The 21,543-nt window shown below is 42.5% G+C and overlaps 1 protein-coding gene across 1 annotated transcript in view; it reads left to right on the top strand.

Annotated features, from left to right (window-relative positions):
* The window catches only part of LOC126482061 (A disintegrin and metalloproteinase with thrombospondin motifs adt-2-like), a 178,116-nt gene that overhangs the window by 74,990 nt on the left and 81,583 nt on the right, over positions 1–21,543 (top strand). The window contains exon 8 of the mRNA XM_050106037.1: positions 1,148–1,197. Coding sequence (XP_049961994.1) covers positions 1,148–1,197 — 50 coding nt within the window. The remainder of the gene's footprint in view (positions 1–1,147; positions 1,198–21,543) is intronic.

Here is a 21,543-nt window from a genome sequence, read left to right as displayed (position 1 = left end):
GTTCTCTATCTCTTCTATCACTTCTACCTGATACTGATGAACAACATAAAGTGGGTAATTTGTGCTCCATTTTAAGCGAAAGCTATTTTTCCACGCAGTTCAATTTTTATGGCATCATATCTCCTGTACTATGGGTCGCACAATGATATTATTTTGCATGTAGATTCACTGATGTATATAGATACTCTCTGTAAAGTGTGTTGCGAAAACAGTTCATAGGAAAGAAGTAATAAATTAAACCGTCATGTATGATGCTGAATCTTTACTGCATGCCATTGTAAGTAGAAGCTAGTTATTCACGCATCTAAATGTTTATGACATCATATTTCCTGAACTATGTGTCATAAAATAACGTAGCAGGTACATTCTCTGGCATATGTGAATACTGTCTGAAAACTGTGTTGTGAGTAGAGTCGGTAATAAAGAAGTAATAAATTTGAACGTCATGCGTGTGAAGTTATTTTGGTGCGAAGATCAGAGCGAAGCTTATACGAAAATGTAGTAAGCGATAAACTTTTTTCCTTTCTTCATATTGTGAATAATTCGAGCGAGAAATTATGCGTAAAGTTGGTTGGAAGACGTTAAGTGCTCTCATTTTCAAACAATGGAGGAATGAACTTCGGGTATTTGCGCGCCGTTAGTTACGCTGTCTCGGTACAAACACAGCTTCTGATTCTAACACTTGTTTTACTGTGCTAAACTTTTAACACGAGATTAATGAGTAGATGATGGCAGCGTTTTAAATTTTAAATTCAGTCAGTAAACTCGCTAAATAGAGAAAATGATCCCCAAGGAAGCCGTTAGGTAGGCAATCTTCTATTGGTCGACTTTTGCCGGATAACGGTTTAGTAATAAAGATTACAGAAGAATTCCTCACGCGAGATTAGACTGACAAGAGGTGAAGATTCCAAAAAGTAAAGATTTCTCTAGGCAACTGAAGAGAAAGTTTGTACTGTACCTTACACGTAATGTAACTTGACACATCGCTCGGAGTCAGCGTATTTCTCCGCTCCCAGCATCCCCGCGTAAAGTGCTAACTGTAAGCCAAATTCTACTTATAGTATTTATTTTTCCTAAATGTGTGAACCTTCTATATTACCGCTGCATTTACTGCTGTTTTGAAATCGTTGCGTCTTTCCTGTTTCAGGCTGGACTTCTTCGCATACGAGAATGGACGCAAAAGCGGTGTTACAATGGGTGAGTACAAACGCCGCGCACATTTTAGCGCCTCGGCACACATAATCAGTCAATTACTTTTGACGTAGCGCTTCGTTAAATTAAATTTATCGTTATTATTTAGGATGATTCCGTATTCTGTATTTACTACAAATGATAGAGTCGATCATACTGAAGAACCATTAAATGTTTCTGTAGATTACCTTGAGAATTATGTACAAGTTTATAAAAAACTGAGGACATTCCGTAATTACGACAATAAATATTTAGTTCTTTAGGGTGTGCGGGTTAAACATATTGTAACATACAATTGAACAATTTGACACGTAATTGAGATATTTATTGGTGGTTTGCTTCCACAAGTACGGTAACTTGAAATGTTTTCTGTGTTTGCATGCGGCAATCTGTACCATGTGCGATGCACGTAACTGCTTTGCTTGTGTTAATGCCAGCCAGTAGCCATGTGTCCTGCACAGCAGAAGATATTATGTGTGCTTTATTCAGAGGAGCTAAAGTCTGTTACAACTGGTACAACGTCGTTTTCGGCTTGAGTATGGACTGCCCCCCACGTAGCGATGTAATCATAAAGAATTGGGAGAAGCGGCTTCGGGAAACTGGGAAGTTTCTTTTGACGTCGGGCCACCACACCAAGCACGCAGTTATAGAGGCTACGGATGAATTAGCCTGTACGTCGTTCCAACGGAACTCATGTAAATAAATTCGACAAAGAAGTTACAGTTACCTCGTTCGACACTACACGATTTCGTCCATAAAAGACATTTTGCGAACATTGTGAGGGATTTCTTGCATTATGAGTTTCCAGATCGCTGGATTGGCAGAGGTAGTCCAGCGATTGCTTGACCCCGTAGAAGCCTAGACATTACGCTACCTGATGTTTTTCTGTGGAGGTTTAGAAGAATAAAGTGCACCACACACAATTTCATGATTTTCCAGATCTGCGACATCGAATTGATGTAGCTATAGGAAATATTACGCCTGCAATACTGGGAAACACTTGGAGAGGAGTGGAATGCAAATTAGATGCCTGTCGCGCCACTAATGGTGAGCATATCGAGGGGTATTAGAAGTGTAAAAGAAATAGAGATAAAAAGATAAAGAAAATAAAAAAATAAATACTTGCAGAAACATATCATCGATAAGTATCTCAGTTACTTCTGCTGTTATTATGTTTTACATTGTTATATGTTTAACCCGGAAACCCTGTATTTTGTTTAATGTGACTGTGAGCTCACCGGTCCAGATATTAGTCATCCCTTAAATAAAATCACACACTAGCCGTTTAGGAGCGCTGTAGATTACGTAGAATTTGTACCAGGAGGCCATGTGACACTCCATCGCAGACGTAAGTGATGTGTACATGATGGGAGAACGAAGCTGTCGTCTGTGTGCTCATGACTAAGTTGTGAATGTAGTTGTCCGTTTCGTGGTGTATCAACACAGACTATTCAACGTGTCTATAAGGAATGGCGTACCATTCACATGCACGTAGCACTGCGTAAGAGTTCTGGCTCTAAAACGACAGGAACAGAGACGAGAGTCACGCGTTGTCAAAGACAGTCGACTTAAAATGCTACAAGACGTGTGCTGTCAGTGAATGTGTGGTGTCACCGCCAGACACCACACTTGTTAGGTGGTAGCCTTTAAATCGGCCGCTGTCCGTTAGTATACGTCGGACCCGCGTGTCGCCACTATCAGTGATAGCAGACCGAGCGCCGCCACACGGCAGGTCTAGTCTAGAGAGACTCCCTAGCACTCGCCCCAGTTGGACAGCCGACTTTGCTAGCGATGGTTCACTGTCTAGATACGCTCTCATTTCCAGAGACTACAATTTAGCATAGCCTTCAGCTACGTCATTTGCTACGACCTAGCAAGGCGCCATATTAAGTTACTACGAATGTATTCTGAACAGATAATATTGTGAATCATGTACCGTCAAGAGCGACGTTCATCATTAATGGATTAAAGTTAAGTATCAAACTAATTACGTCAGCTTTCTGAATTCTAATTCCTTGTCATGTTCCAGACCTCACGTCAGTATAGTTCTTCCCTCCTCACACCAGCCTGCGTGAGCTAAAACGCGCGCATTTCGGCCTCCATTCGTAACACGGTGTTGGTTCTTCTGCCAACGCAACAGAATGCAAATCTACCACAAGCAGTTTTCGGGAGAACATTGCAGTGGGACTGCCTTCAGTGGACTCTGGTATCTCACAAAAGGCTATTGCTCACACTATCACATAACGATGCACCTCTTCAGTGGACCAAACAACTCATAAAACTGCGCAGAAGTTGACTAGAAGCCTATAGTGACGACTTACGATTCACAATTTAACCTAATCTCAGTTAACGATCTCGGTGATGAGTATGCTGTGGACATTCCCGTTTCCCATTATGACAACAGACGTGTTAACGGCGCTGCAAGCATAGGCTCCTGGTCTGACAAAGAGACCCTGTCACACCTCGACTTGTCCCCGAAATCACCTGACATTCATCCTACAGAATAGGTTGGGGCTCTTTGGGAGAGCGTGTGAATGTAGCAATCAATATCCTCCCAATCTGCTATCTCTACGGTATCTAGTCATCAGTAAGTGGCTACAGCTGGATATGGTATATGTGAAGAAGCTTGTATACTCTCTTCCTCTCCGAATGGATGCCATTGTCTATGGGGACAGGCGACGTTACGCGGTATCAGCGTGGTGACTACTTTGAGTGACAAATTTTTTGTGCAGTGTGCTTTCCACTAGACCTGATACCGTGTACCTTACTGATATGCTGATGCAAAATCTGGATCCTACGTCCGAGCTTCAGCGAAAGAGTATTTGCTGACAGCAGTAATCACTACGAAGGCGTTTTGTCTCCGTTGAGCCACCGAGATTTGGGTTTACCATGCTTTCCTTTAATCACTACCGAAGAATAAATTCATGTTATTCTCCTTTTCTTCAACTCAGGTTGATTTATCTATGCATATATAAAGAGAATACCTTGACTGACTGCCCAGCCCAAACCCCTAAGGACAAAAAATTGCAATTTGGAGAGGGTGTTGATTTATCCTGTAGGCGTCGTCTAAGAAGGAACTTCCATACCTAAGGGTTGAAATAGGGGATGAAGTGTTTCTGAAAATACGTCACTATTAAGGCAGTGTTGAGGCTAGATCTACGAAAAGTGGTATTTGATCACTCGGTCAGAAATAAAGATACTCATTTCAGCATTTTTGGAAACTTAATCTCCATGGGGGTTAAATAGTGGGTGAAATTTTTTTGAAAATAAATCATTAGTAAAGAACTACTGAGGTATTTTTTAAGTTACATCTATGAAATATGGCATCTGACTTCTCAGTCACAAATAAAAACATACGTTTTTTGGGAATCCATGGTGATATAGGGGATGAAAATTTTTATGTAAATATTTGATTATGGAAGCATTTTTAAAGCTAAATCTATGAAAATTCGTATTTGGCTTCTCGGCTAGAAATTAAAAACACACGTATCACTGTTTTTTGGAAATTCAATCCATGAGGGGGTGAAACGGGTCCACACTGATTCACTGACTTATCATCGTCCAGCCCGAACCATTACAGATACAAAATTGAAATTTTGAGAGGGTATGTATCTTATAAGCCGGTTGGAGTGGCCGAACGGCCCTAGACGCTTCAGTCTGTAAACGCGCGACCGCTACTGTCGCAGGTTCGAATCTTGCCTCGGGCATGGATGTGTGTGATGTCCTTAGGTTGGTTAGGTTTAAGTAGTTCTAAGTTCTACGGGACTGGTGACCTCAGGTGTTTAAGTCCCATAGTGCTCAGAGCCATTTGAACCATTTTTTTTTGTATCTTATACTGCAGGCATTGTTTAAGAAGGAATTGCTCGAAATTCCACATCTAAAGGGGTGTAATAGGGGACAAAAGATTTTTGAAAATATGTCGCTAGTAAGGCAGTTCTGGAGCTACAAGAACTAAATTTGCTATTTGGTCACTCAGTCAGAAATTGAAAAGAAATGTGTTTCAGCAGTTTTGGAAATTCACCTACTAAAAGGATAATATAGTCAATGAAAGTTTTTGAAAATAAATCATTATTAAAGAACTGCTAAAGCATTTTTGTAGCTACATCTACGAAAATTGGTGTTTGGCTTCTCTGTTAGATACAGAAAAATACGTGTTTCACGGTTTTGGAAATTCATCCCTTGAGGGGGTAAAATTGTGATAAAAATTTTTAAGAAAATATTTCGTTATATTAAACAAATTTTGAAACTTAATTAATGAAAGCTGGTGTTTTACTTCTCGGTTAGAAATAAAGAAATATGTGTTAGGGGGTGAAAGTTTCTGTGGAAATATCACCACAAGAACGCAAAAGGCATGATTAACAGAAACGTTGGACTCCAGCTACCAGAATAGTGTTTTGGTCAGAAGTATATTTGAAAAAAACATGCTTAAATGGCCTTAATTAGCGTGAAGCGCTTAGAAGGTATTGCAATTTGTGAATAACATAAAAATTCGATTAAAGAAAACCAAAAAACCAAAAATATGTGCAGACCATCCAGTGTACGCTAGCAAAGCAGCGGGCATTAAGCTAGTTCTATAATAAGTTCGACCTCGATGACACACAAAGTCTAATCTTTCTTTCGATTTTCATGGAGATCTTGGAAGCGTTAGGTGTTTACTGCCTCATAATAATAAGGAATAGGATGGCAAAATCAGTAGGAACTGTCTGACGATGCTTATTATTGCCAGACTTTCTTCGAACTTCAACTGTGGCTTTACACTGTGACAAATTTGATGGAAGTCGATCCACTCCATGCCATCTAAGGTGTTGTTTATACGCCATGCTACATTCGTTTCTTACACTGCTTGAAACTTTTCTATGTGTTTACTTTGCGACAAAGCACAAGAACGCGCCTGTAGTAATCTGTTAGTCCGCTCCCACTGGGTTGATGGATTTTGATGAAACTACTAATACTACAAGACAAGTAATAACGTGAGTGACCCAGACAGTATACTTTAGCTCTCAACATTATCATAATATTATCATTAACAGGAGGCAGTCAATGGGAAGTGGAAGCTTTGAGCCTAATCGTGGAGCATAATCGGATATCTCAGTTCATAAGACATGTGTACGGAACGTAATTTGAACCAGCCACAAAAGATAATTTATCGACCTGCAGAAAATAAGCCTGCTCTTCGCTCCTCGCCCAAACTATCTCATTGAGAAGAAATGGAAATTTCCATCGCAGTGACTGTCACCAAAAACAACAAAACATATGAAATGCCCTCTAGACTGTCGCTGAGAGAAGAAGTAAAGACGGCACCTATCTTCGGCGTAACACCGTTTCTATTTCCAGCCCTTAAAAATAAGCAACCATATTTGTTGTGAGGGGACGAAAAACACAAGTGCATTAGCATGGCTGAGCCTCATGCCACAACGAAAAACGTCTGCTGATGCACGGAACTTTTTTCTTTCATCTCCCGCATCAGCTCTCTCACGAAGCTGCTCATTTGTTTGTAGAAACAACGCGCTGTCTGTCACAAGAAACAGTTTCTGTTTGGGATGTTTGTCTTACGCTCGTGGTAACGGGTTGCAGAGGCTTATAAGCGGCGGCTTTCCTGCTAGAGTGTAACTGTTACGTATAATAGCAGAATGTATCAAACACAAGGGCTAGCTGAGGTAAACACTACCTCACAGGTACATTAGTTAGAACAAGCGGTGTGAAATGGTCCACAGGTTTATCGGTACAGAAGTCAGCTTTCTGCCGTGTGTAAGGAAGTATCAGTCCATACTGTAGATATCTGCTGATAATTAAAAGGGGGCAGCCAGATTGAAACTAGACAGACTAGTTATATATAACGAGCATGGCGCGAACGTCGGTAACGCAGGGAAGATTGTAAGGCGGTCATATCATTTTGGTGTTTATATGTTACCGATGTGCACGTCAGAGGGAGAGAGAGCAAATTACATTAGAATTAACCAATCTTTGGTCTTGTCGTGGCACAATCTTTGCCTCTGCACAATCTGATACGTTCTTAGTGAAGTGTGGTAGGTGGTGTACGTATTTTGCAGTGCTGTGTTGACATGTGATTGTATCTGTTAGATGAAGAAATATTGATTGTAAAGGACAGCAAGAACGAAGAAGAAGTATATATTAGAAAGCGAAGAGAATATAAATTTTGAATAATGTTATTATTTCCTGAAGAGAAGAAGCTTGAGGTAAGACTGCAGCACTGCGTAGCTAGGAGGGCTAGTCGGAAGGTAGGGAACGATAGGTCGCGAAATGGAAACCAAAGTGAAAATAAAAACTGTTTTATTTGCAACGGTTAGCTACATCTTCCAGCTACTTCTCTACACAGTCGACGACCAGATTTAGACATCTGTCGTAGCGTTGTACCAACTTTTCAATTCCCTCGTTATAGAAGACAGCCGTGAGTGCTTTTCGACAATTTTCTACTCTGGACTGCAGCTCGTTGTCTGTGTCAAAATATTGTCTTCATAGCCAGCGGTTCATTTGAGCAGAGATGAACCTCAGGGGTAGGCAATTATGGGCTCTTTGTGGGTGATCAAACACTTCCCATCGAAAAGCTGCAGGAGCATCTTCATTGCGCCTGCAGAGTGCGGCCGAGAATTGTCGTGTAGAACGAACCGCATGACAGTTATGTTATGTGGATTGCATAGCTTCAGGCGAAATCTATGGCCAGGCCCTCATACTTGGCGGGAGACGCTAATTTCTAGCCACCTTTACGTTCTCGCTGTGAGCTCAGAACTGAAAAAAGCGACATGATGCGATCGACGGGCGTAATAGACACAGTGCCCGACGCATCTGTGCAAACCTTCATCAGATTTTCACTGTATTTTCCATTTTGCGACCCTCGTAGTTTGTCAGAATAGTTATTGTCAGCTAGTGAACTTGTACACCCCAGACCCACCAGGTTAGCCGAGAGAGCTAATGCGCTGCTTCCTGGACTCGGTTAGGCGCGCCGGCCCCGGATCGAATCCGCCCGCCGGATTAACGACGAGGGCTGGTGTGCCGGCAAGCCTGGATGTGGTTTTTAGGCAGTTTTCCACATTCCTCTAGGTGAATACCGGGCTAGTACCCACTTCCCGCCTCAGTTACACGACTCACAGACATTTGAAACACATCCGCACTTTTCCATGATTTACACTAGATACAGACATATGGGGTACTCTGATTCCATCCCAGGGGGTACAGGGTGGCGACAGGAAGGGCATCCGGACACCCCTTCAAATTAACATGCCAAATCCGATTTAACCACGCCAACCGCGCGCGAAATGCGGGACAAAGACGCAAGCGATAGATAGATAGATGGATAGTGAACTAGTACACCCCACTTTCCTGAGTCATGCATTAACATATTAAGTGATTAAGCTGTTTGTTTTTTACAGAAATTTATGTGTTAACATTGTAACCTCTTTCGATCATTGTCCACTTTGTTAAACATAGTATTGTTCGGATGTATGTTATATGTGAAGATCATGCAAGTTTCACTCTGTCTGTTTTAAAATATACTTCGTTCTAAAATCGTTGTCTATGAATATCATTTCATAGGAATAGTTACTCTCCCATCCCACTGTTTATCATAACGCCTTTGTCACAACTTACAGTTTGAATACAGTTTGGAAATTTTATTTAAAAATAGAAATTTAGCTTAGCCGCTGCCTGCTTTGTATTTGCTGTTGTTTTCGAGAAATCTGCAACAATGTTGTCAAGATGCGAGGTAAGTGGAAATTTTTATTAGGGCTAGATAATTGTTTTACTTCAGTTGCGTCTTTAACATAAGACAAGTTGGATTCAGGTTAGTTACACTTCAGTCCAAATTAGATTTTGTTTGATGAAAGGTTAGCATATGAGTTTAAGTTGGATAACGGGTTTGGGGACATAGTTTTGGTAATAGGTAGATTTTTTATATGGTGGTACCGTTGAGCTAAATTTCATACTGAAACAAATATAGTGGGAAGGTTAGAGGATGTGTGTACAGAAATGCCCTCTATTGGGAATCTGGAAGGAAGAGCGCGAACGTTCACCGCTGAGTCATTTGCTTTTTAAGAGGTGCTCGATGTGAGGTCAGCGAGTTTTGTGGGCGTCCGACTTCCCTATGGACGCCGGGTGAAAGGGGCAGTGAAGTGAAGTGCGGTTTTTGTCTGCGGAAAGAATGTTAGGAAATGAAATTCATGCCCGAGTGTCTGCTATATATGGCGAACGCAGTATGTCACCTGCGCATGTGTTCGCACGATTTCGAGAAGGTCAGGTGTCAATGGAAGACAGCAGTCGACCAGGAAAGGCTCGTAGTGTCATTACACCTTCTGTCATTGCTGCAGTGGATGCTGCTTTCAGAAATGACCGGCAGCGGACGGTGGAAGACATTCGGCCCACGTTGGGCGTCAGTCGCAGTACCGCTCATGCCATCATCACAGATCATCAGAGTTTGGCAAAATCTGTACGCAGAGGGTTACACAAAGCCTACCTGTAAAGGAGAAGCAAAGTTCAACAAAACGTCGACATCACTGCAGCTCCTGAAACGGTATTCCGGTGAAGAAGGTCGTTTCGTGCCCCGCGCTGTTGTGCGACAGGAAACACGGTGTCATCATTCTGAGACGTAGAGCAAGCGTCAGCGCCAACAAGGGAATCACATGGATTCACTCTAAAAAAAAAAAAAAAAGTCCAAAGCTATGCACGCCAGTTCCAGGAAAGTCGTGACGACCAAAGGCTGTTGCTCATTGACTTTCCAGAACACGGATCCACAATTAAGGGACAGCGGTACGTGGACACTTTGCAAAAAAATGAAGCGCGTCATCAAGTCCGAACGCCCAAGAATGTTGACGGACGGCATCATTCTGCTGCAGGACACTGCCCACGCACATATCACCATGGTTGTTGCGACTACGCTGCAGAGGTCTCGCCGGGAAGCCGTTACACATCCGCCATGCAGTGTCCATGTCTCCCCATGCGATTTCCATTTTTTTGGTGCCCTGAAGAAAGACATTCGTGGCCATCGATATGTTTCGGACGAGGTGCACGCCTGGCTACAATGATAGTTTCGCAGACAACCGCTAACATTTTTCTATGAAGACGTTGACGATCTTGTCTTAAGTAGGATAAATGTATTAACAGTTATTGCGCTTACTTTTGAAATAATAAACAGTATACTTCCTTTTTTCCATCAGTCTCGTTTTCATTTGACTGATCCTTATAATTTTGAATGACGAGACGATGATCGTGTAATTCTACATCTACATCGACATCTACATTTATACTCCGCAAGCCACCCAACAGTGTATGGCGGAGGGCACTTTACGTGCCACTGTCATAACCTCCCTTTCCTGTTCCAGTCGCGTATGGTTCGCGGGAAGAACGACTGCCGGAAAGAATCCGTGCGCGCTCGAATCCCTCTAATTTTACATTCGTGATCTCCTCGGGAGGTATAAGTAGGGGGAAGCAATATATTCGATACCTAATCCAGAAACGCACCCTCTCGAAACCTGGACAGCAAGCTACACCGCGATGCAGAGCGCCTCTCTTACAGAGTCTGTCACTTGAGTTTGCTAAACATCTCCGAAACGCTCTTACGCGTACCAGATGACCCTGTGACGAAACGCGCCGCTCTTCTTTGAATCTTCTCTATCTCCTCTGTCAACCCGACCTGGTACGGATCCCACACCGGTGAGCAATACTCAAGTATAAGTCGAACGAGTGTTTTGTAAGCCACCTCCTTTGTTGATGGACTACATTTTCTAAGGACTCTCCCAATGAATCTCATCCTGGCACCCGCCTTACCAACAATTAATTTTATATGATCATTCCACTTCAGATTGTTCCGTTCGCATACTCCCAAATATTTTACAGAAGTAACTGCTACCAGTGTTTGTTCCGCTATCATATAATCATCCTTCTTTCTATGTATTTGCAATACATTACATTTGTCTATGTTAAGCGTCAGTTGCCACTCCCTGCACCAAGTGCCTATCTGCTGCAGATCTTTCTGCATTTCGCTGCAATTTTCTAATGCTGTAACTTCTCTGTATACTACAACATCATCCGCGAAAAGCCGCATGGAACTTCCGTCATTTATATATATTGTGAAAAGCAATGGTCCCATAACACTTCCCTGTGGCACGCCATAGGTTACTTTAACGTCTGTAGACGTCTTTCCATTGAGAACAACATGCTGTGTTCTGTTTGCTAAAAACTCTTCAATCCAGCCACACAGCTGGCCTGATATTCCGTAGACTCTTACTTTGTTTATCAGGCGACAGTGCGGGACTGTCAGGTTGTAACAGATAGGAACATGATTGAACGAAGTCTTTTTACGTTAACATTAACTTTACACTGTATCATGAAGTATACATAAAGTGGTTATACATATTTGAAAGCGTTTGGTGTAGTGATTTTCTTTCTTGCTCTTTTAAAAGTATAACTAATATTTCGTCTAGTGAGTTTACGTTGCATTTCTTTATAAACCGAATATTGCCATTGTATGGCTTAATAAGAAGGAATCATGTTGGATACCAAAAATCACCGCTAATATCTTTTCCAGCATAATACAGGTTGACTCTTACAGAGAAAACAACAGCAACCAGCCACTTTTTACATTGCTATTTATTTATAAAATAGCGCTGTTACCGGTTTCGAGCCGAAACGTTCATCTACAAACGGCTAGTTCACGTCACGACACATTTAACATGTTTTGGTTCATTAGAATCATTTGTTTACATCATCTAAAATCGTTGTGAGCCACAATTACAATTAAAAAGACATTGTCTCATATCTTGTTTTGTTTGTTGGACACCACCACCCCATCTAAATTCCATCATTTGGGAAAACAAAAAGTGAAAGTTAATGTAAAATGTATCGTAACGTGAACTAGCTGTCTGGAGATAAACCTTTCGGTTCTAAACCGGTTATTTAAAAAAATAAATAGCATTTAAAAAATGTCTGGTTGCTGTTGTCTTCTCTGTAAGAGCCAACCTGCGTCTTGTACACAGCCACGGGCTGAGAATGTCAGTTTTCGACAAAATAGCATCTTTTCCAGCACTGTATAGGGTCACTGGATTACGCACACTGCTTTGGATGGTGTTTTATTTCTGCATATTGTAGTCAAGAATCGTGTCTTCCATTGCGACGGATTGGGGCACGAAGTCCATTATGTCTCTTTTTTTAAAACTGCCAAGTATTGTTCAGAAATTATTCCAGTAAAATGTGCTTCACAACCTCTTCCGAGATACTTGTGGTGTCAGATGTTTGGTGTATCAACAACTGCTGATCAAAAATTGAGAAAGCTTATGGCTAACGTCAGAAAACTGAGGAGGATGTACAGGACATGTTGAATGAAATTGTCTGCAGCATTCAGAGTAAACCAAACAGTCCGAAGGGACCACGTAATAGACGAACTGAAGAAATTCTGCAACAGTGGAAGCAAAATAACACACGACGGGCGAAGCAAAGCGAACAGGCAAAGAGGGCATTGTTCGCTAAAACAAAAGTCTAATAATACACTCCTGGAAATGGAAAAAAGAACACATTGACACCGGTGTTTCAGACCCACCATACTTGCTCCGGACACTGCGAGAGGGCTGTACAAGCAATGATCACACGCACGGCACAGCGGACACACCAGGAACCGCGGTGTTGGCCGTCGGTTGGGGCTAGCAGCGCAGCATTTGTGCACCGCCGCCATCAGTGTCAGCCAGTTTGCCGTGGCATACGGAGCTCCATCGCAGTCTCTAACACTGGTAGCATGCCGCGACAGCGTATACGTGAACCGTATGTGCAGTTGACGGACTTTGAGCGAGGGCGTATAGTGGGCATGCGGGAGGCCGGGTGGACGTACCGCCGAATTGCTCAACACGTGGGGCGTGAGGTCTCCACAGTACATCGATGTTGTCGCCAGTGGTCGGCGGAAGGTGCACGTGCCCGTCGACGTGGGACCGGACCGCAGCGACGCACTGATGCACGCCAAGACCGTAGGATCCTACACAGTGCCGTAGGGGACCGCACCGCCATTTCCCAGCAAATTAGGGACACTGTTGCTCCTGGGGTATCGGCGAGGACCATTCGCAACCGTCTCCATGAAGCTGGGCTACGGTGCCGCACACCGTTAGGCCGTCTTCCGCTCACGCCCCAACATCGTGCAGACCGCCTCCAGTGGTGTCGCGACAGGGGTGAATGGAGGGACGAATGGAGACGTGTCGTCTTCAGCGATGAGAGTCGCTTCTGCCTTGGTGCCAATGATGGTCGTATGCGTGTTTGGCGCCGTGCAGGTGAGCGCCACAATCAGGACTGCATATGACTGAGGCACACAGGGCCAACACCCGGCATCATGGTGTGGGGAGCGATCTCCTACACTGGCCGTACACCACTGATGATCGTCGAGGGGACACTGAATAGTGCACGGTACATCCAAACTGTCATCGAACCCATCGTTCTACCATTCCTAGACCGGCAAGGGAACTTGCTGTTCTAACAGGACAATGCACGTCCGCATGTATCCCGTGCCACCCAACGCGCTCTAGAAGGTGTAAGTCTACTACCCTGGCCAGCAAGATCTCCGGATCTGTCCCCCATTGAGCATGTTTGGGACTGGATGAAGCGTCGTCTCACGCGGTCTGCACGTCCAGCACGAACGCTGGTCCAACTGAGGCGCCAGGTGGAAATGGCATGGCAAGCCGTTCCACAGGACTACATCCAGCATCTCTACGATCGTCTCCATGGGAGAATAGCAGCCTGCATTGCTGCGAAAGGTGGATATACACTGTACTAGTGCCGACATTGTGCATGCTCTGTTGCCTGTGTCTATGTGCCTGTGGTTCTGTCAGTGTGATCATGTGATGTATCTGACCTCAGGAATGTGTCAATAAAGTTTCCCCTTCCTGGGACAATGAATTCACGGTGTTCTTATTTCAATTTCCAGGAGTGTACAAAATACAATATGAGGTAGAAATTTCTGAGAACGTAAGTTTAGAGCTCAGAATTCTGTGCAAGTGAATCACTGGCTGTCGTAAAGCTGAAAAAGAAGAGAATCGAAACGTTTGAATTGTGCTGTTACAGAAGGTTGCCGAAAATTAAGAGGAATGGCTAGACATGAGGAGATTCTCCTTAGTGTGGGAAAAGAAAGGAACAAGTATGGTAAACACTAACAACAAGAAGGGACAGGTTAACAGGACATGCGTTAAGACTTTTGGAAGTACCCTCCATGGTAGGGGAGACTGACGTACCTTGGAATTTTTTTTGACTCTCTTCTCTAACCAGTTTAATGTATTTTCTAATTCCGTTTTGAAATGATAGCATTCGTTTTTATGTGTGTTGCAGTCTTTTCCTGAAATTAGAAAAATTACTCCGGAAAATTAAGGTTTCTCCAAATCTGAAAAACTGTTCTGGGCTACTACATGGCCAGGTGCCTAGGAACAATTATTATATTCGGATTTAAAAATGGCGCAATCGAGGAAATCTTGTCAATACCGTATTTAATCCACTCTACTACACACCAATAACTAGGAAGTGAAATCAGATTTTAAAAAAAGTATTATGAGAAACCAGTTACAGGTTAAAGCAATTTGAAACACGAGCTGTTTGCAACAGTCACAAGTTTCCAACCTCGAGACAAAGTAAAATTGTTAAGACATTAAAGGAATTCAGTTCATTTGCAAATATCACGGATTCCATGGTAGGAGACCTTCTTCCGTTTCAAGGTACAAGATGGTAGTCGACCGACGAAGTATGGTTTAACTACCCACATACTACTAACCAATTTTAAAAATATACAGAATTTACTGTAACCTTTTTTCTTTTCCGGTTAGTCGTATGGTTTTCTGTCCGGCTTTCCCCACGTAGCTTGCCAGTAACTTTTTATTTCGGCTGGCCGCCTTACGGAGGCTGCGCAGGTATAGTTGGATAGTGGGGCTGCCACATCAAGGCCTTCCAACGTGAATGATTTTCTTGTAGGGTTTACTCCCCTAGGAAAGCTGGCTACTCTACGCCTCTAGAGCCCTCCCTGCCCCCTGTTGTGGGACACACTTCGTCTGGCTCCTCTGTCACGGCCTGTCCGATTTGGGTGGCCCTGCTGGTACCTACGCTTCCGTCGGCATAGCCCTTGACTTCACCGAAGCACGCAAACCCTCGCGCCCCGTTAAGGCGGTGTCCCCTAGGAGGGACAAATCAAGATTACTACTACATTTTTGGCGATATACTCCGCAAGGTAAAAGATGCATTCAAAACGATGGAAGGACCAGGTGTAGCTGCAACAGGTTGAGGGAAAGCCTGACGCATGACGAGAGAAGAAGACAGAATTTACTTAACATAAGACTCTGTAACAGGAGAATTAAAAAAATTTTCGAAACAAATTTCACATACAGGGTGAGTTAAAAAAGACTTTACAATTTTGGAATTTATTGAGATAACTTATAGAATCAGTAGACGTGTCTTTCTGTAGCAAACAACGTCAAGTTTCACGTAGTGCATTCAGTACCCCATTCTGCCACCAGGAGTGCCAGCATAGTACACAGTTAAAATGGCTTCATTCATTGGTGCAGAGCGTGCTTGCTGTGTGTTTTGGTTCATGAAAGACTTCTTTCTCTAGGGTTTCATTAAAGATCGTGTGTATGTTTCTCCCTTACGAAACAGTCTAGTCGACCTTAAAAATCGAATCTACGCTGCCGTTGCAAAAGTTACGCCCGATTTGGTGCAACCCCTAATGTGAGAAGAAATTGGTTACCGGTGGAATGTTTACCGCATCACATCGAACCAAAAAGACACTTGGCACTTTTATGTGTTAACGTTGTTTGCTACAAAATAACACCTCTATCGATTATGTAAGCTATCTCAATAAATTTCTCTATCATTCCAAACTTGTAAAGTCCTTTATGACTCACCCTGTATTATACAGCGCTTAGATAAGTAGAACTCCTATGTTTTACAAACGCACAAAACACAACCACATGTCTCACAAAAAACATACAGTTGAAAAACATCGGAAATTGTTTATGGTGGTTTCTACTGAGCATTCCTTCATGTGATTCTAAATTAAGTCACTGCATGGAAACAGAAAGAAACATTTTGTATTTCTAGGTACACTATTCTCCAGGTACAACACTCCCCAGTATTAGAGGGAGCAGTAGGGGGTAAAATTTAAGGGAAAATCGAGATTGAAACATGTCGCACCAATAACTGAGTATTGGTTTATTTGCTACTCTGACATGAAGAGTGTAACCGGGTAAACTATTCGCCAACCGGTTTGTCGAGGACGTTACCTAGCTGCATTCCCATTGGTTATTCGAATGTTCATACCGTGCATTATCTTGAGGCTTTCTTCTGTGGTGCAGTGGATGATTTTCAAGATATGTAATACGATATTTGAATTATACTGTCAATTTTTTAACTGATGCAAATGAGGGCGTAGAATATTGCCAAATAGTACGAACTTCAGTTGGCGATAGACCGTAAAAAGCAAACAGTTTACCGACTTCAAGACTTTTCACTATATCCATTTGACGTAAACATGGATAATGCGCCTATTTTGAGATGGCTTAGAAAGAAAACTATTCTGCAGGTCAAGTGCCAATGTAAGGAAAACTAATTCACGTGTCACACTGATAACTTTATCGACAGAAAGCTGTTGACATCCAAATGCTCTTGCCGCTATAGTTACTGTGCTTCAAGAACGGTGCACCTGGAGTACGAACGCACTCGACGCTCGATCGAAGCGAGGGAGTGGAATGGAGGACGGACGTTGTGAAACAGGTCGGGCCAATTCACGCCACTAAAATCCTGCCCACGTATCCAGCTGCCTGACGTCGGTCCAACCGTACGGCATGGGCTTTCCGTTTATACACTCAGCGTGCACTGTGCCTGTTTATCAGTGACACAATCAAACTCACTGTCTGCATTTAAAATTGCATTACAGCTGTCAGAGTGTAACAGAAAATAAAATAACCATGCCAGAGGTTAAGGACATGACCAGTATTTCTCAAATGACCGTGGTTATCAAAATCTTTCACCCTCGTCTTAAATAGTACAAAAAGCCTTGATATATTTTTCCTCTTACAATTATTTCCCATTTAAAGTCATGTGCATGACAGTAACTGGGAAAGAACTACTTACACCTGGAGACAATGCATCCTTTTAGTCTCCTCCTTTGTACTGAGAAAAATGAATAACTTTTGAAAAAGCGATTACAAATTTTAGCCGGAGAACTTTGTCGCAACATTTCTACTAGACTAACAATAGCATACGTACTAAACGTACCTTGACGAGGAACAGCTGAACTGCGAAATATCGAATCAAGCCTTGAGCACATTATGAGGGAGCGGGTTGTTGCGATGTGCACTCAGGTATCCCACTGATATGCCGGAAAACAGAATGGGATCGTACCTTCTTGCGGCGACATCCTTTCATAAAGCGTTATTGATTTATTTGCCGCGTCTAATCTGGGTGAAATCTCAAACTTTCGCCTTCGTCAGGAACAGGTGACTGTCGTGATTGCTGCCGTGGTGACCATATACATCTTGAGATTGTTTGGTTGTATGACGTAATGACGACGTAAACTGACCAGTCACAAGCCTTAAATGGGCTTTAAATGGCATCACGACAACGGCCACGACACTCACTTGTTCCTGAGGAACACAATGGATGACATTGTCGACAATTTTGAGATTTTATCCAGTTTTGACACAGGAAGTAAACCTAGAAAGATTCATACCAGAAATACCGATTGTACTGTTATTTTAATTTATCAAAAGACAATATGTTCCTTTTCTACACACTATTCTCAGCAGTTCGTGCTAATGTCAGGAACTTAATGATGACAAAAAAGCCAACGTCGGCCGCATAGAATGAATACTGAAATTTTATTATACTCGACTGATATAGAACCAAGTCCCCATTTTTATAGTGTGTCTCCGAAGATGGGCTTGTGGCACAATACCAGTCCGATATAGTAAAATTTTAAACGCAATCGCCGACCGTGGTGGCCGAGCGGTTCTACGCGCTACAGTCTGAAACCGCACGACCGCTACGGTCGCAGGTTCGAATCCTGCCTCGGGCGTGTATGTGTGTGACGTCCTTAGGTTAGTTAGGTTTATGTAGTTCTAAGTTCTAAGGGACTGATGACCTCAGAAGTTAAGTCCCATAGTGCTCAGAGCCATATGAACCATTTTTTTAAACGCAATCCTAAGTACCGGGTATAGAATTTTTTTATCATCATGTAGTTCCTGACAATAAAATTAATGTCTTTTACTAACACACGAGAGTCACAATGGTGTTGAAGTATGTTTTAACTGACACTGATAGTTTCTGGGTATCGTACCGCGTCATAATGTAAAAAGAAAACACCGGAGAAACAGACATTTCGGTCACGGTAAGAGTGGCCGATACGTTGGCTTGTCCAGTATAGTTTTTTTATCTTATGGCACGATAAAATATTCAGAAAACTTTTTCGTCGACTGACTCTGGCCGCGGGAGCCTACGCAATTATGTATATTAACTGTTTCGATTCAATTACTGTTCCTTAATAAAAAAAATTGAATGTGGTAACATTTTTATCGTATTCCACAACACCAATCCAATTCAGTAGATGTTGAGCACTATCTCAAACACAGAAACACTTCCGCATCAACCGTGATATATCACGTTTTACTTGATTTATTTGGTATTGTCTCAGACGTTTTCTGTTCATACCAACAACAGTTTCTTTGTACTTTATGTACGCTCGATAGATTCTTATACGGCAGGCTCGACGTAAAGAAACTTTTCGTGTACCCTCATTCTTCTTGGAATGCAACAATTTCAAGGAAACTTTGAAATATCACCTTACATATTTATACCCGGGCCACTGAAACACGTCATTTCAAGGTCATTCCACATGTGCAGAAAAGTTGGCAGTATGAGTGACAAACAAACGTGGAATGCTAGATGCTGCGTCTAATGAACCAATTAAATCACAGCAACGACAGACGGTTCCAGCGTCGGCGGTACAACGTTGCCGGCTTCTGTGTAATTGTTGTGTGTTTGTGAGCGGCCGTGTGCTTCTCTACAGTTTTTACCGCTTCGAGTACAGTTCCTGTTTATTAAAGAATGTCAACAAAACGACATTGTTCACCAAGTGACAATCCGTTTCGTCTTGGAGCGCCTTTAAATAGTCAGGCTTTGGTGTGCTACGAAGGACGAGTGAGTTTTACGAGCAAGAAACAGAATTTGTTTCTTTTCATGAGCTTGCGTCTGTTGCTGCTGATAAAGTATTACAACGCACCTCGAAAACTCTAGGACTCACTCAAAGAACTGTTACAAGGAAAGGGATGCTACTTCAAACCTTGCAATATAGTGTAGTAAACCGTGTGAAACAAAGCCCCTGTGGCGAAAACAGTGTATTTTTAAGTACACCTGGAAAGAAAAAAAGCGGCAACGTCCGGTTACAGATCTTGACACGTTCCAAATCGATGTAGTTCGTCGGCACATTGCGGATATTATAGCAGGAAAGAATAACCCACAACAGCGAAGTTGCTAATTTCTTTGAAAGAATGTGAACTTTCCTCAGGGAAAAGGCGGGGGGGGGGGGGGGGGGGGGCACACGTCACTTCAAATGGTGTTAATAAGTATGGACTTCCGCTCTAAAAGGTTAGTCGGGCGAAAATTGTTGCTCGAAAAAGCTCGACTCATTTCTTACATGAAATTGTAGGAAAGGATATAGGCCTACACTCATTTATATGGCTAGATGAAACCTAGGGAAGCGCTGGAGAAGCAGCTGCTAAATGCTGGACAGATGATACTCCGAAAAGCGGTGATCATCAGCCAACGGGAAGAAGACCACGATAATTGTGGCTCATGCAGGTTCTTCAAACGGTTTTGTGCTTGAAGGATTTTTCATTTTTTCGATCGAGAAAAACTTGTGACTACTACTAGGATATGGACACCCACGATTTTTGCAGAGGATTAAAAATTTGCTGTCGCAGTTAAGTGTTAGGACAGTGTTTGTAATGTATAGCGTTATACATTACCAATCTGTGATATTAAACAAAACTCCAACAACTAGTGACTGTAATGAAACGGTGGCGCAGTGGTTGTAGGCGAGAGATATTGCTGCAGACATGAGCATGGCAAAGCCGCTGCTACATTCACTTGCAAAACAAAATAACCCTTTGACGCCTACATATGTTGCAGAGGAAACTGCAAGGGAAGAGAGTCATATGCCAATTAGGCCACTGCCTTATCGCTGCCATTTTAACCCATTTGAATTGGTCTGAAGTGATGTCGAGGCTTACATTTGAAATAATAACAATTCTTTTACAATAGAGAAGTGGAACGGCTGCTACGCGAAGGTCTTGCTACTGTAGACGTCAACTCATCCAGGAAGAAAGTAGACCATGTTGTAAGCGTGTTAGAGAAGCACGAACCAGAGACGGAATTATAAACGAGAATGTACAGTTAGTGATTTCTCTTGATGATGATGGTGACGATGGTTCTGCCCCAGATTCCGATGACAGTGAAGCAGAACTGGATGGAACTGCGCCACTGACATCGGAAATTGTTGAGTGTAAATGTATACCGAGTTAATTCTTTCTCTCTGCAACCGAGTAGGCTGCAGCTTTCTCTTTATTCCGTTCTGCGATTGTGGATAGCATGCTCTTTGGCATTCTTAGGTTTACATTATTATGCCACGTTTTATATGCAGCTATTACTATAACAAATCGTAATGACTTCTAATAGACATTGTCATTAACTTCGGGTGTTGTTTGTTTCCGGATTTCATATACTGTAACGTCAAACACTTTTTCTCCGTCGCTATTCTCTCCATTCTTAGAAAAACGTTCTTTGTTGTATTTACGTATACATTATTGTGCAACGGCTTATATACACGTAGCTTACGTTTACAAAACGTAATTCGGAGATGTCAGCTGTGGTTGTGTGCGGTGGCAGGTACTGCAACCTCGCAATCGCAATATAACCAACTACAAGCGCGCTTTCAAGTGACATGTTTCAGCGGCCCGGATATAGTTGATTAGTAGCGTGGCATTTATGGTTACTTAACAGTTTTCCTTTCTTTTTCAACATGTAGTCGGTCATCAAGGAATTTACCTTTTTGATAACGACATCTCTGTCTGCAACATCGTCAGCTGCTCCCATGTTTTGATAACACCAGACAGAATACACCATCACCCCTCTTCACATTATCGTGATCGGCTTTCTCTTTAGTGTTCCGAAATTCGCTCACCAAAGAAGATGCAGTCAATATTCCAGAATTCGGATCAAGAACTGATGCCAACATGAGGAATTTGGGAGTAAAATTTGGAAATTTATGGTAAGATCTTATGGGACCAAACTGCTGAGGTCGTCGGTCCCCAAACTTACACACTACTTAATCTA

Source organism: Schistocerca serialis, chromosome 5 (genome assembly GCF_023864345.2).
Source record: "Schistocerca serialis cubense isolate TAMUIC-IGC-003099 chromosome 5, iqSchSeri2.2, whole genome shotgun sequence".
NCBI lineage: Eukaryota > Metazoa > Arthropoda > Insecta > Orthoptera > Acrididae > Schistocerca > Schistocerca serialis.
The sequence above is the reverse complement of the archived record's forward strand: the minus strand, read 5'-3'. Positions and strand labels throughout refer to the sequence as shown.